This window comes from Hyaena hyaena, unplaced genomic scaffold, assembly GCF_003009895.1.
Source record: "Hyaena hyaena isolate Hyena2069 unplaced genomic scaffold, ASM300989v1 scaffold_482, whole genome shotgun sequence".
Taxonomy (NCBI): Eukaryota; Metazoa; Chordata; class Mammalia; order Carnivora; family Hyaenidae; genus Hyaena; species Hyaena hyaena.
Window position 1 is genome coordinate 164,948 of NW_024081119.1, and position 15,935 is coordinate 180,882.

Sequence of the window (15,935 nt, forward strand, 5' to 3'; positions counted from 1 at the left end):
CTGTTTTATTAAGTGGAATTTGAATGAGTAATGTCTCTATATAACATAAAACTTTTAATAATTGATGAAGAACATATAGTTCAAATTGACTCCCTCCTCCCTTTTTATTTTTGTCTTCAAGAAGGTATATTTACCAGTTATTACTGGCTCCCTATTAATAAACGCAATTGTAAAAAATAAGGTAAGATGCAGGTCTACAGAATGCTAATCTACAGATACTGACATGCAATGAGCTAGGCTAACGAGCAGTTACAGCATGTCACTCAGCCCATGATATAGCCTCACATATGCTGGTTTCATACAGAATCCGCCAACTCTCCTCCAGTTTTAAGTGCAATTTAAAGAGGCATGCTTCTTTAGGAGAACAAAGTAGTTTTTCAGATAAATGGAAAAATAATGATCGACTGAATTCTCTAAATATTAAGAAATAAAATACATTACTTTAAAAGAAGTCCTAACACCTAATAAAATGACAACGTAAGAATTAAATTTTAAGAATCTTTTTTTTTTTTTTTTTGCTTTCCTAAGGCATTTTCTACTTTCTAAAGCACTTTTTCCTCCCATCTGGCATTTCTCTAAAATTAAGGACTGTAAACCCACAGATCACACTGACTGGGAAGTAGAATGCCTCTATAAACCTGTGTGTTGAACTGCTGCCATCTGCTGGGACTCCTGACATCTCAAGGTCAGACGATGTGTGGATTTCCTTTCCTGGGCCCTTACAACCTTCTCTGACTGCAGTATTTACCACAGATTTAACAAGGGGGAGGTGGGAGTTATTTGTAAACCAGCCACCATCCCTCTTTGGGATTTGTGCATGTGTGCCTTTGACTAAAAAAAAAAAAAAAAAAAAAAAAAAAAACAGACAGTAAAATGGGTATCAGAACAATTTTTCTGCTTAAAAATAAAAAAATGTCAACGTATAGCCAGTGGCCAACACTTTCCACCTGCCCGGCAACACAGAACTTCAAAGAGCAAATCAATTTCTTGTTGCTGATCTGAAAAATAAGAAATGTGGTATTCATCTGCACCACACTTGCAGAATTTCTCAAAACTTGGTCAATGATGGGGCACCGGGGTGGCTCAGTTGGTTAAGTGTCTGACTTCAGCCTGGGTCATGATCTTGCCGTTCCAGAGTTTGAGCCCTGCACTGGACTCTGTACTGATAGCTCAGAGCTGAAACCCTGTTTCAGACTCTGTCTCCTTCTCTCTCTCTGTCCCTCACTCTCAAAAGTAAATAAACATTAAAAGAAATTAAAAACAAAACAAAATGAAAAATTTGGTCATTGGACCACAAACAAAATCATGTAGGTACCTGATAAAATGCAGATTCCCAGACCATGACCAACCCTGACATACTGAATCAGAATCTTTAAGAACCATAAGTTTAAATTAGCCTTTCATCAACTACTCCAAGTGATTCTGATGTGCATTATAAACAGTTTGAAAACCAAAAAAATAGCTGAACTAAGAAAACAAACTAAAACAACCCCAGACATGGGTCTTTTAAAAGAATAAAAATATCCTTCTAAAGTTTGATTAAGGAAAAAGGATTACAGAGAAAGGAACAAGAGAAGATAATCTTAAAGCATAAAACATGCAAATTTACAGCAACAAATCTGAGAACTTAAGAAGAAATAAATGATCTTCCCTAACAAAAAAATACATTACAAAATTACCCAAAAAACAGAGTTTGACTAAGCCAATTACCATTGAATGAATCGGAGAGGTTAATTGGAAGACTAACACTGAAAAGGACAAAGAGAAGACAGGTCCTAAAAGGATCTTTATTTAACATATAGGGAATAGATAATTCCAATCTTAAACTGTTCCAACTCTAGAAAGCTCTCTAATTCCTTTAAGCCAGCAAAACTTTAATGAAATTCTGACATATATCATCCCCCCCAAAAAAGAAACAGCTATAATTTGTAAATACAAATATTCTAAAAATATCAGAAAATAGAAGCCAATATTTTATGAGAAGAATATACTCTGCCCAAAAAGGGTTTATCCCAGGAAAGTAAGCAATTTAATAAATGTATCAATTCACTACAGTGATAATTAATGAAAAGCATATAATCATTAACAGTAAGTGGGTGCTGAAAAGCATGTGATAAAATATACAGAACAGAAACCGAAAAAATAAGGGGGCACCTGGGTGGCTCAGTTGGTTAAGTGTCCAACTTTGGCTCAGGTCATGATCTTGTGGGTTCAAGCCCCACATCAGGCTCTCTACTGTCAGCAGAGTCTGCTTCAGATCCTCTGTCCTCCTCTCTCTTTGCCCCTCCTCTGCTGGCTCTCTCTCTCTCTCAAAAATAAACAAACATTTGGGGCGCCTGGATGGCTCAGTCAGTTAAGCATCCGATTTCACTTAGGGCATGATCTCAGGGTTTGTGGGTTCAAGCCCCACATCTGGCTCTGTGCTGACAGCTCAGAACCTAGAGCCCGGTTCGGATTCTGTGTCTCCTTCTCCCTCTGGCCCTCCACCACTAATGCTCTGTTTCTCTCTCAAAAATAAATAAATGTTAAAAAGTAAACATTTAAAAAAATAAAATAAAAAAATAAAAGTTATTTATCAAAACCAAAAATATTTTAAATTAATTTAAGAGCCATTATAATAAAAATCAAGAGCTAAACAAGGATACCTGCAATCCCCATTATTATTCAACATTGTTTTAGAGGTTCTATCTTATAACAGCAATTAGACAAAAATGGAATGGGAAGGGAATGTTATTTCCATTTTCAAAACATTAGAAAAGGAGAGATAAAACTGTTTCCTCCTGGGGCACCTGGGTGGCTTAGTCGATTAAGCGTCCGACTTTTGCTTAGGTCATGATCTCGCGGTTCGCGGGTTCAAGCCCCGCATCGGGCTCTGTGCTGACTGCCAGCTTAGAGCCTGGAGCCTGTTTCGGAGTCTGTGACTCCCTCTCTCTCTGACCGTCCCCTGCTCACGCTGTCTCTCTCTCTCTCCTAGAAATAAATAAAACATTAAAAAAAAAATGGTTTAAAAAAACTGTTTCCTCCTGCTGATGATATAATTGTACATTTTGAAAACCTAAATGGGAGTAGGTAAAAATTACTAAATTATCAAATAAGGTGGCTGTTATTATAATGTTTATATAATAAGCACCTAAAATAATACAAAAACTTTATTTTATTAACAATGGGCTGAAACTTCAAAATAACTTAAGAATAAATTTAGTAAAATGAGCATAAGGTCAAAGGAAAACTATAAAACTCTTACTTAAGGACATAAAAGCATACCTAAATAAACAGAAAGACATACCATGTTCTGGGGTGGGGAAAAAAAATCATAAAAATACCAATTCTCTCCAAAATAATATAAATTCCCCACTGCAGGAAAACACTGGAGATTTCTCTAGTTTAAACTAGACTGACTCTGGACACCAGGCCCAGCTAAACACAGGGGTAAAGAACACTACTGAAAGAAAAGAGGGGAACGAGTCAGATCTCCACGTATTAAAAGATGATACCACAAACTCTTTTCTTTTCCTTGGATCTCAGAAAACAGGATCAGGCCTTACACCTCTCTCTCAGACAAGAACCCAGAGGATTCCTCTCTGGTGACAACTCTCCAGCCCAGGAGATAAACCTGCAAAAACTAAAATTCGGAGCCAGGGATCGATCGTCAAACATACAGTGTCACCAGCTGAAGGAAGACAAAAAAAAGTTATATGGTAGGTCTTTTCCATACAAGATCAATTAATTTTAGAGTGTATATTATACACCTTTTTTTTTTTATGTTTGTTTATTTTTGAGAGAAAGAGACAGAGTGCAAGCAGGGGAGGGGCAGAGAGAGGGAGGGAGACGGAATCTGGAGCAGGCTCCAGGCTCTGAGCAGTCAGCACAGAACCCAATGCGGGGCTCAAACTCACAAACCTCAAGATCATGACCTGAGCCAAAGTCGGATGCTTCATTGACTGAGCCACCCAGGCATCCCTATTACACACCTTTTCAGCTGAATAATTCAAGGACCTTATAATCCAATTGCTAAACAGAGAATGCATATGAAGTGCTCAAAGAGTTCAGGGATGAGATGATAAATGAGAACTGAAAGAATACAACTTGTGGAAACTTTACTGGAAGTCTTTTTTTTTTTTTTTTATGTTTTTTTATTTATTTCTGAGAGAAAGAAAGCATGAGCAGGGGAAAGTCAGAGAGAGAGGGAGATACAAAATCTGAAACAGGCTCCAGGCTCTGAGCTGGCTGCCAGCACAGAGCCCAACGCGGGGCTCGAACCCATGAACCGCAAGATCATGACCTGAGCCGAAGTCTGACGCTCAACCAACTGAGTCACCCACGCGCCCCTGGAAGTCCTGTGTTCTAAATTATGATTCCTTATTGCTTGCCAATAAAAAGTTTTTTGGAGGAGGGCACGTGTGGGGATGAGCACCGGGTGTTATATGGAAACCAACTTGAAAATAAACTATTTGTTAAAAAAAAAAAAAAAAAAGTTATGTGTAATTGCAAACAAAAAAAATTTAAAAAAAAATTTTTTTTAAAGCCTATTTTATCAGGCAGCTAAACAAACTTAAATATACATTATATATATGGAAAGGTGTATACTTTTTTGAACAAAAGAGATTATTTCAATGTTAAGTTCAAACTGGGGAAGTAAGGGAAGGAAATTCAGTTGACCCTTGGACAATGCAGGTTTGAGCTGCAACAGTTCGCTTATATGTGAATTTTTTACAGTTCAGTACTGTTATTCTAAGATGTCCACAGAACTAGAGAATAGGTCAGGAAAAGGGATCAAAGACATATTAGTCTTTGCTCAGATTCCATGTCAAATAAGCAATCGTATTAAAATCATGGTATTTGAGGGGCTCCTGGGAGGCTCAGTAGGTGGTGCGTGCAACTTCTACTCAGGTCGTGATCTCACAGTTTGTGGGTTCCAGCCCTGCATCAGGCTCTGTGCTGACAAGCTCAGAGCCTGAAGCCTACTTTGGATTCCGTGCCTCCTTCTCTCTCTGCCCCTGCCCTACTCACACTGTCTCCTTCTCAAAGCAAAACTGTTTATTGAAATATTTTTAATAAAATTTTTTTTAATTTACAGCATTTGATTTCCTATGAAAACTTTCTATCAGGAGAATAAAACTATATTGACCAGTTCATACTGCTTATGGTATTTCAAATGCTATCATTAAACTTTCATTCTGCATTTCTCATCAATCTTGTGATTTAAATTGGAATTAGTATCCCAAATCAGGATTATCAACAAGTGGACTGATAAAACCAAGCTTCTGGCCTAAAACTGTGACTCTACCATACCCCTCTCCCAGCCAAGCATAGTAGTACTAAAATGAGTCAAAGAATCAATCTTCCTTTTTAATATTTCTCTTTGCTTAACACATGACTGTTCCTCCCTCCCTTCACATCCCGGCCTCTGCTCACCTTGTCATCCTCATCTCCAACCAAAGCTGCATATATACCATTTAGGTCCTTCCATACATACTCTGTGTTTTAGCAATCCTGTAGTGCACACACATGCCTGTGGAAATTTGCTGAATGTGCGTCTTAAGTCGTGTGCAAACACAGCTGCCTCAACCTGTATGGCAAATTAACTGACCCTTCACAATTTTGGTAAGGTGACAACTCGTCTGAGATTTTTTGGAACACTTCATCTCTCAACATTTGTCATTTCCTCTCTGATACTATGCCTGCATCTTATCCCTACTTCCACTGTTACATGTTAATCAATTTATTTGTGTTTGTGGCTACTAAGCACATAATAGCGTTCAATAAATGTTTGCTGAGGAATGTATATAAACAAGATATTTGTAAAATGTATGTTTATATCTATAATAAAAATATATTACTAGGCATATATAAAAATAAACATTTCTTATTCAGTCAAGTTATTTCTCTCAACAAACCAAAGACTCATACCTGAACCCAGAAAAGAAATATGAAGAGGAAGATCCTATCAAGAATGCAAAGACAACTAAAAAGGATAAAAACAAGCTTTAAACAGTTGTTGTTATTTCAACAAACTGACCAAGCCTTCTGCTGGATGGCAGGATAATAGAAATATTAGAAAAACCCAGGGCCTAGACCAAGGGTTGGCAAACTATAGTCAATGAGCTTAGAATGCAGTCACATTCATTCATTTACATATTGCCTAATGCTGTTTTCTCACTATTACACCAAAACCTAGCAGCTGTGACATAAGACTGTCTAGCCTACAAACTGTACAGTATTTATTATCTGGCCCTATGCAGAAGAAGTCTTGTGAACCTCTGGCCTAGAAGGAATTCAAAGTCCACACAGATCTGAAAGCCAACAGCTTGAATATTCCTAGAGGAGCAAAGGGGGGATGTCAGGGAAAGCTTAATAGAAGAGATGGTTTGCTAGGTCCTAAGTAACGACTGGGAAGCAACCTGGCAAGAACTAAGAATGTTCCTGGTAGAGTTAATCACCTGGGAAATGAGTGGGGGACACCAGGGTACAGGCCATGTCTCAGGTATTGCTAGAGACTAGTGTACAAAATGGTAAAACACAAGGTTGGAAAGAAGAGCACAATAAACTGTATATACCAAGATGAGGAGTTTGTATTTTTAAAATATATCACCTTGTATTTACACTTGCTAAAAAAATAAAAGACATACAGAAAAAATAAGCAACCTCTGGAAGGACACACAGGAAACCAATAAAAAGAATTTACAAGAAAGCACAAATAAATGGAAAGATACTCCATTCTCATGGATTGGAAGAATCAATATCGTTAAAATGTCCATACTAGCCAAAGCAAACTACAGATTCGATGCAATCCCAATTAAAACTCCAATGTCAGTTTTGGTAGAAATACAACAATCCTCAAATTTGTACAGAACTACAAAAGACCTCAAAAAGCTAAAAGCAATCTTGAGAAAGAAGGACCAAAGCTGGAGGCATCATGCTTCCTGATTTCAAAATACTTTACAAAGCTACAATCATCAAAACAGTATGGAAGTGCAAGTCAATGGAACAGAATAGAGTCCAGAAATAAAACCACATGTATATGATCAATTAATTTACAACAAAGGAACCAAGAATACTCAATAGGGAGAAGACAGCCTCTTCAATAAATGGTCTTTGGAAAACCAGACAGCCATATGCAAAAGAATGAAACTGGACCCCTATCTTATATCATACACTTAAATAAACTCAAACTGGATTAAAGACTTGAATGTAACCTGAAGCCATAAAACTCCCAAAAGAAAACGTAAGTGGTAAATTCCTTGATGTTGGTCTTAGCAATGATATTTTTAATTTGACACCAAAAGCAAAGGCAATAAAAGCAAAAATAAATGAGTGAAACTACATCAAGTTAAAAAGCTTCTGCAGAGCAAAGGAAATGATTAACAAAATGAAAAGTCAATCTAGGGAATGAGAGAAAAATATTTGCAAACCATAAGCTATCCAAAATATATAAAGAACTTATACAATAGCAATCCACCGTCCCCGCCCAAAAAAACCTCACAAACAATCTTATTAAAAAATGGGGGTGGGGCCTGGGTGGCTCAGTCGGTTAAGCACCCAACTCCGGATTTCAGCTCAGGTCATGATCTAACAGGTCATAAGTTTAAGCCTCACATCAGGTTCTGAGTTGACAGCATGGAGCCTGCTTTGGATTCTCTCTCTCTCACTCTTTCTCTGCCCCTCCTCTGCTCTCATGCTCGTTCTCTCTCAAAATAAATAAACATTTTTTAAAAATGGGCAGAGGATCTGAACAGACATTTTTCCAAAGAAGACCTACAGATAGCCAACAAGTATATGAAAACTTGCTTGACGTCACTAATCATCAGCGAAACGCAAATCAAAACCACAATGAGATTATCATGGCATACATGCCAGAACGGCTAGTATCAAAAAGACCAGAAGTAACAAGGTTTGGAAAGAATGTGGAGAAAAGGAAATCCTCATGCATTGTTAGTGGGTATGTAAATTGGTGCAGCCACTATGGAAAGCAGTATGGAGGTTTCTCAAAAAATTAAAAATAGAATTACCCTATGATCCAGTGATTCCACTTCTCGGTATTTATCACAAGAAAATAAAAACAGTAACTCAAAAAGATATATATATCCCCATGTTCACTGCAGCATTATTTACAATAGTCAAAAAACAAAAACAAAACAAAACCAAAAAACCTAAGTGTCCATCAACAGACGAATGATAAAGAAAATGTATCATATATATAAAAAATGGAATGTATTATTTAGCCATAAAAAGGAATGAAACTTGTCCTTGGCGACAATATGGATGGAACTTGAGGCATTATGCTAAGTGAAATAAGTCAGAAAAGACAAATACCCTATGAATCTTACATGTGGAATCTTAAAAAAAAATCTGACTGATTCTGCAGATGCAATGTAGAGGTGTAGTAGAAAGAGCAGAGTAGTTAGGAAGCTATTATCATTCTACTGTTTAAAGCAAATACATTAACAGTGTGGAATTTACAATATGTAAAGTGAAATATAGGACAAAAATAGCTTAAAGGGTAAAAGGGAAATATTATTGTAAAGTTTTTATAATAAAATAATATTAGAGGCAGACTATTACCATTTAAGGATGAATACTACAATCTCTATATTAACCACTGAAAAAAAATAATAGTACAAACAGGTTTAGATAAAAAGCCAAAAGAGAAAATTAAATGGAATTTTAAGAAAATGTGACTAATCCCAAAACAGGTAGGAACAGAGAGATAAAGAACAAAGAACAGATGGGGCAAATTGAAAAGACAGGAAAATGGTAACATAAACACAACCATATCAGTAATTACATTAAATATAAATGTACTAAGCCCTTCATTTAAAGGACAAATTGTCATGCTAGATACAAAACAAGGCCCAACTGTATGCTGTTTACAAGAGATGCACTTTAAAAATAACAACACCGTCATGTCAGGATGGCTGAGCGGTGTAAGGCATCAGACTAAAACCAACACTGATAAAGTGAAAGAAAAAAAGACAGAAAAAGATGAATATACTACTAATAAAAAAAGCTATCACACTGTATAAATATTAGAAGATTTCAAGACAAAAATCATTCCCAGAATCTAGAGATAAAGAGGGGTGTTTCATAATGCTAAAAGGACAAATCCATAGCAGACAAAATGTTTGAACCCCAAATAACATGACTAAAAATACAAAAAGCAAGAATTAAAAAGAAAAATAAACAAATTCACTGTCATAGTAAGGGTTAATACTTTACATTAGAAAAGGCAGAAATGAACATCTAGATCAATATTGATCTATAAAACCCATTAGAGTCTGTTGCTCATTGGTGGGAGTGGAAGGGAATAAATAAGTGATAGAAACAAAGGGAAAAATTAAAATTGAATTAAACAGAATGGAGCCTTATATAGATTAATGATTAGATTCCATAGATTAAAGATATGTGTATCTCAATTCTCTGGACATCAGATTAAAAATGAAAATTAAGAATCAGATTTATTGGAAAATCCTCTTATTACAGGTATTTTTCTTACCAGCATCACTGTTAAATTCATAACCCTCCCAAGGTTATCAATGTAGTAGACACTGTCTTGATACCATGAGTCACAGTGCAGATAATTGTACATTCCAAAAGCATGCATGTGTTCCAGTGTATACTGATCATCTCGAAGTTTTACTTCTGCCACAGCTGAAATACAAGAAAAATAAACAAACATCACAGGTTTCACTTCTGATTATTTCTTTCTGCAGTGCTTACAAGATGAAGAAATCACAGAATGCTAATCATAGAGGCTTTCAGAACAAATTCACTATATTATTTATTCCAAAATAACTTCTAGGCACCCACTAGGCACTGTGTGTAGAGGATAAGCAGTGAGTCAAACTGACATGATCCCTGACAGTGGCCGTAAGAGATAGAGCTTTTCATGCCATAACATCTTTTCTTTTAGGCACCTCTTCTTTATAATTTTGAATGAAAAGAACAGGGAAATTCTAAAATTGAAGGATTTTCTGTCTCTGGGGCAAATATTAAGTCCATTTTATGGAGAGTTTTTATAGTTTTTAAAATGCTTTTACCTCTATTGTATCTCATTCTTTTTTTTTCTTTTCCACACATCAAGAAATAAAGAGAATGTTTTCATTATATTGTTATACAATTATGGAAATAAATGTAAGCACAAATGGTGATTTCTCCAGTGTTTTATCACATCTTTCCCAAGAGGCAGAACAAAATATTCTATCTGGAATAGAAACCAAGTTTCCTGAAGAACAATGTTTTCCACTGGGCATTAGCAACCTCCATAACTTTATTTTACTTTTTTCCACCTTTATTGTGATATAATTGGCATATAACATTGTGTAAGTTTAAAGTGTACAACATAAAGACTTGATACATGAACATATTGTGAAATGATTACCACATTAAGTTTACTTAATATATCCATCACTTAATTTTTTTCTCGTGATGAGAACTTTTATGATCTACTCTCTTAACAATTTCCATAATTTTATTAGGCTAAATGTGATCTCATTCTTCCTTCCTTCACATGCATATAGGAACCCTTACCACTCAGGGCTGCCCATGACCTAGAATTAATTTCTATTCTGACAGAAAATATAAAAGTAAACTGAACTTACTGTATTCTAATTTCAAGTATTTTCTTTTCTTTCCATAATGTTCATCTGTTCCTACTTCCATTACCTACCTGCCTTGAGGCCTGGCTGACTTATATTCATTCACTGATTTATTCAGCATAATTTAATAGGCACCAATGATACAATGATGAGTAAAAAGCACAGAATCTACCTTAACACTCATGATTCAGTGAGGAAATGGACATCAGTCAAATAACTACATAAGTAAATATATAATGAAACTGTAATAAATGTTTGGAAGAAAAATTACTTAGTATTATGAGAACAAATGACACTGGGCACTGATCTGTGGAGAAGGGGAATTAATGAAAGTTTTCAGAAATATGACCCAAGCTAGAAAGGAAACAGTAAAGTAACTTATGAAGGAATATATCTATACATGCATGCACACACACACACACACACACACACACACACACCTACTTATCATAGGCAAAAGGAAAAACAGGCAAAACTAGGAGGAAAAACTTGTGTTCAAAGAAACCAAAAGATGGCTGAACTACAAAGCACTATGGAGATTCATACAAGAAAAGGCTATAGGTAAATAGCTAGAGAACTAGGCAGAAATTGGGTCATGAAAGACCTTGTCTTTATTTACTGGTAAACTTAATTGTAATTCATTTAAGAGTTTTTAAGCAGAAGAGTACAGTTCAGATTCAAATTTATAAAAGATTACTTCTAAGTACAGTATGTAAAACAGACGAAAGCAAAGCAAGGTAAAATACACTAAATATAATAAAGGGAAGCCTCACTAGAAGTACAGAAGGGAGGATAGCAGGGGGACCCTACCACTCAACATCAATTACAGGAAGAATTGGCACTTGCAGACCCCAACAGAATAATATTCAATAGGAAGAATCCTCAATTACAAGCCCCAAGAGGGAAAAAATATACATTGCATCTCCTACAAAAAAATGGGACTACTCCTATAACTTAGCTAATGAGAAATCAACATTACCCTGTACTTTTGCTGTTCTCCAATGGACAAAACATTGGAGATTCAAAACAATCCCTCCCAACTTCCTCCTTTTTCTCCATAAAGTAACATTCTCCTTTGTTTGCTGGACTTGCCTATGGTTTTGCCAAAGCCTGCATGTCCCGAATTCCAAATCTCTAATAATCTCAAATAAATCCATTTTGCTGATAAAATAACTTGTCTGCTTTATTTTTATTTTTTTTAATGTTTATTTATTTTTGAGAGACAGAGAGAGACAGAGCATGAGTGGGGGAAGGGCAGAGAGAGAGAGAGAGAGAGAGAGAGCGAGAGCGCACCAGAATCCAAAGCAGGCTCCAGGCTTTGAGCTGTCAGCTTAGAGCCCAACACAGGGCTTCAACTCACAAACCACAAAATCATGACCTGAGTGGAAGATGGATGCTTAAGTGACCAAGCCACCCAGATGCCCCAGCTGTTTTATTTTTAAGGTTTACACCAGAAAGATTCATTAGGAAGTTACTGCAGTCATCTTGGTAAAGGATAACTAAAGTTTAGAGGTATCACAGGAGTAAAATCATTATAAACTTTGTTATGGATCTGATGAAGGTTGAGGAAATTGCTATTATATGATTCAAAGAAATATTTATTTTGTAAGGAACAGTTATAAGTACTTATTCCACTGATTAGGAGAGAAACAATAATCAATTCTTGGTTTTCTAGCACCACTGTGTGGATGAAACTCAATACTGCAAGAAATGTGCATAATAAAATAATGGCCCAAAGCAGTAATACCAGAGAATAACATGACAAATACATTTACTTCATATTTGTGCTAAAGACCCCGGGCGATCCCAAACAAGCCAGAGGCTTCCTAGCCCTCTGCCTTATTATCTGTGAAGATAAGGATCTGGAAAACTATTACTAGGGGACTATGATATAGTCTAAGTCTTTGTTGTATTCTAACAAGATAATTTATGTAAGTTATTTGGACACAGAAATGAGCATTGGGCATATTACATACTAAATCGTTTGTAAAAGCTGTTAATGCACAGAAAAAAAGCTGCATTTCTAGCCTCAAATGAGAAAGGAGAAGTTATCATTGCATTTTTCATGTCAACCACCTTGAGTTTATGAAAGGAGAGAGAGCAACTGAAAGGCAAAAGTAGTAGAGAGCCTCCCAAAAAAGGAGTTGGAGAGCAAGGAATATTAAATCTCTGCTGGGTTCTTGGATTTGGTGGAAGAAGGGGAACCTCTTTAACAGAAGGCTAAGAGGCCAGAGTAGTAAAAATTTTATTATTTATTATCTTGCATTAGAAATAAAAATAAAAGAAAGAAATAAAAGAGCTTTGCTGAAAAATTCTTCTCTTTCAGTCTTTTAAAAAGAACTTAGGACCTGACAAGAAGAAAATTTCCCTTAATCCTTACCTAAATTTCTTACAGAACCTGTATGAAACCTCAAAAATCTATAGCTTCTCATTAACAAATTATTTATTGAATGTCTACTATGTGTATTGTACTTGGCAGTAGACATATACTAGTAAGTATAAAACACACATGATCCTTGTAATGGTGTTAACAATGGTTACAGTTACTGCTTCTTGTCCTTTCAAAATATACTATTATGTTGAACCACATGAAATTGCCAATATTCAACTCATTTGACCCAATTAAATATGATTCATTCTAATACCAACAGAAGCAAAGTATAGTACTTTAAGAAAAAATAGGGATGGAGGCAAAGAACATTAAATGTTAACTTACAAAGGTCACTTTTTAGACTATTTATCTTCTAATCATACCCAATGAATTAAATCTTTTGACCAAGTTACTTACTGAGTTTCCTATTTGTGTATAAAAAATAAAAATGCAAAAAAAAAAAAAAGTAGTAGCCCCCATGCCCACTCCCCCTATCTACAAGGAATATGTCCTAAGATCCCCAGTGGATGCTTGAAATCACAGATTCCGATCCCTATATATATTGTTTTTTCCTATACATACATACGAATAGTAAAGTTTAATTTATAAATTAGGCCTACTAAGAAATTAACAGTAACTGACAATAAAATAGAGAAATTATAACAATATACTGACCTAAAAGCTACAATGAATGCGGTCTCTCTCTAAATATCTTCTTCCTGTTAATGATGTGAGATGAAAACATGCCTGTATGATCAGATGAAGTGATGTAAGCGACACAGGCACTGTGATAGAATGTCAGGCTACCACTGACCTTCTGACAATACATCAGAAAGAGGATCATCTGCTTCTACACTGCAGTTGACATGGATAACTGAAACGGAAGAGAGCAAAACTAAAACTGTAACTACTGTACGAGTCTGTATTATGAGTTCTGAAGCAAGACTTATGGAACACAGCAGAAACAGACTTCAGAGCATTGCTCCCACTAATCTATTTTATACAACGCTTCTGCACAAATTAACAGTCATCTACCTCTCTTGCCCATTTTTTCCACCCTAGGAACAGTTATGAATTTTACAGTAAACTCTACATAACTCCAATGGTGACAGAGCTCGTTTCTTCCTCCTAGTCCGACTACAGCCTAAATCTTCACCAGCTTTTATTCTCCCTCCCCTGAAGAAACAACCCAACGAGAACACATAAATCATTAGAAAAGGCTTAAGCTTTAGAGTCTGCTTTGCCACTGTCAAGTAGTTTTCTTAAGTTACTGGCCTTTCTACCCTATCTCCTCATCTGTAATGAAAATTAATAATACTTGAATGAAATTATTAACAAGCTTCACTTTAAAACATGTAAAGTACTTGTTATATGGTACATATGAAGAAAAGAAAGTGCAACTTTCCTGCTTCTCTTCTCCTGTCCAAGGTTAATTCTCACTTGGTTGTTTATTATTCCATTCTCTTCTACCTCTTCTAGAATTAGAGGGAAGTTTTGGACACTCACACAAGGCTGGGAACTGTGACTGCTACCAACAGGTAGAATGGAGAAAACACCTACTTCATGGGATAATGGGTAAAATACACAGAAAAGTCCTGTCTCAGTAGTGGGGAATAATTAGCCCTAGACTGAGCATTGCTCCAGACCAGCCTAACAAATCATAAAGGACTAAATGAAATTAACGTTTCCAGGGGCGCCTGGGTGGCTCAGTTGGTAAAGCATCCGACTTCGGCTCAGGTCATGATCTCACGGTTCATGGGTTTGAGCCCTGCATTGGGCTCTGTGCTGACAGCTAGGTCAGAGCCTGGAGCCTGTTTCAGATTCTGTGTCTCCCTCTCTCTCTGACCCTCCCCTGCTCACACTGTCTCTCTCTCTCTCAGAAAAAAAAAAAAAAAAAAAAAACTTTAAATAAAAAAAATTGAAATTAACGTTTCCAGTAACTCAACTGCATCCCAGAATCAAGTTCAATTAGATTTATAAGAATATAAACCTATTCTCCAGTCAACAAGGTAAAATTCACAATTTCTAGCATCCAAATATTACTAGGCATGGAAAGAGGGGGAAAAAACCCACAATGAAGAGAATAATCCATTTTTAATGCTTTATTTTTTATTATAATTATAATTTATAAATAAATTTAATAATTATTTATAAATAATGTTTTTTATTTTTGACAGAGAGATAGAGACAGCGTGAGCAGGGGAGGGTCAGAGAGAGAGGGAGTCACAGAATCTGAAACAGGCTGCAGGCTCTGAGCTAGCTGTCAGCACAGAGCCCTATGTGGGGCTCAAACCCACAAACTGTGAGATCATGACCTGAGCTGAAGTCGGATGCTTAACCAACTGAGCCACCCAGGTGCCCCGAAGAGAAAAATCAACAGAAGCTAAACATAACTGATACAGAAGTTATAATTAGTAGAAGAGAACACTGCATTATTAAAATCCATTCCATTGTTCAAAACAATAAAGACAAAAAAGATTTAACAAGTATATACTCCATATGTTCAAAATAACAAACATGAAAAATGTAGACAGAGATGAAAACTACAACATCTATGATGAAAAATACACGTGATGGGGTTAACAACAAATCAGACATTGCAAAAGAAAAGATTAGTGAAGCTAAAGGAATGAACATAAAAACTATGCAAAATGGAGGAAAAAAAGAATGGAAAAAACACAAAAATCAAGAGCACTGATAAGCAGGGGCCAATATCCAGCCATCTACAAATGGGCAACTGGGAGCCCCTGGGGGGCTCAGTCAGTCAAATGTCCAACTCTCAATCTCAACACAGTCAGGAGGTCACAGTTCGTGGGATCAAGCCCTGCCTCAAGCTCTGCGCTATCAGCACAAGAGCCTGCCTGAGGTTCTCTCTCTCCCTTCTCTCTGCCACTTCCCTGCATTCTCTCTCTCTTTCAAAATAAATAAACTAAAAAAAAAATAAAAAATAAAAACGGGAAATTAGATTC

The 15,935-nt window shown here is 36.1% G+C and overlaps 1 protein-coding gene across 1 annotated transcript in view; it reads right to left on the reverse strand.

Moving 5' to 3' along the window:
- NUDCD1 (NudC domain containing 1) overlaps positions 1-15,935 on the reverse strand; it is a 73,451-nt gene that overhangs the window by 50,855 nt on the left and 6,661 nt on the right. The window contains exon 2 of the mRNA XM_039254389.1: positions 9,494-9,648. Within this exon, the coding sequence (XP_039110320.1) occupies positions 9,494-9,648 (155 nt within the window). The remainder of the gene's footprint in view (positions 1-9,493; positions 9,649-15,935) is intronic.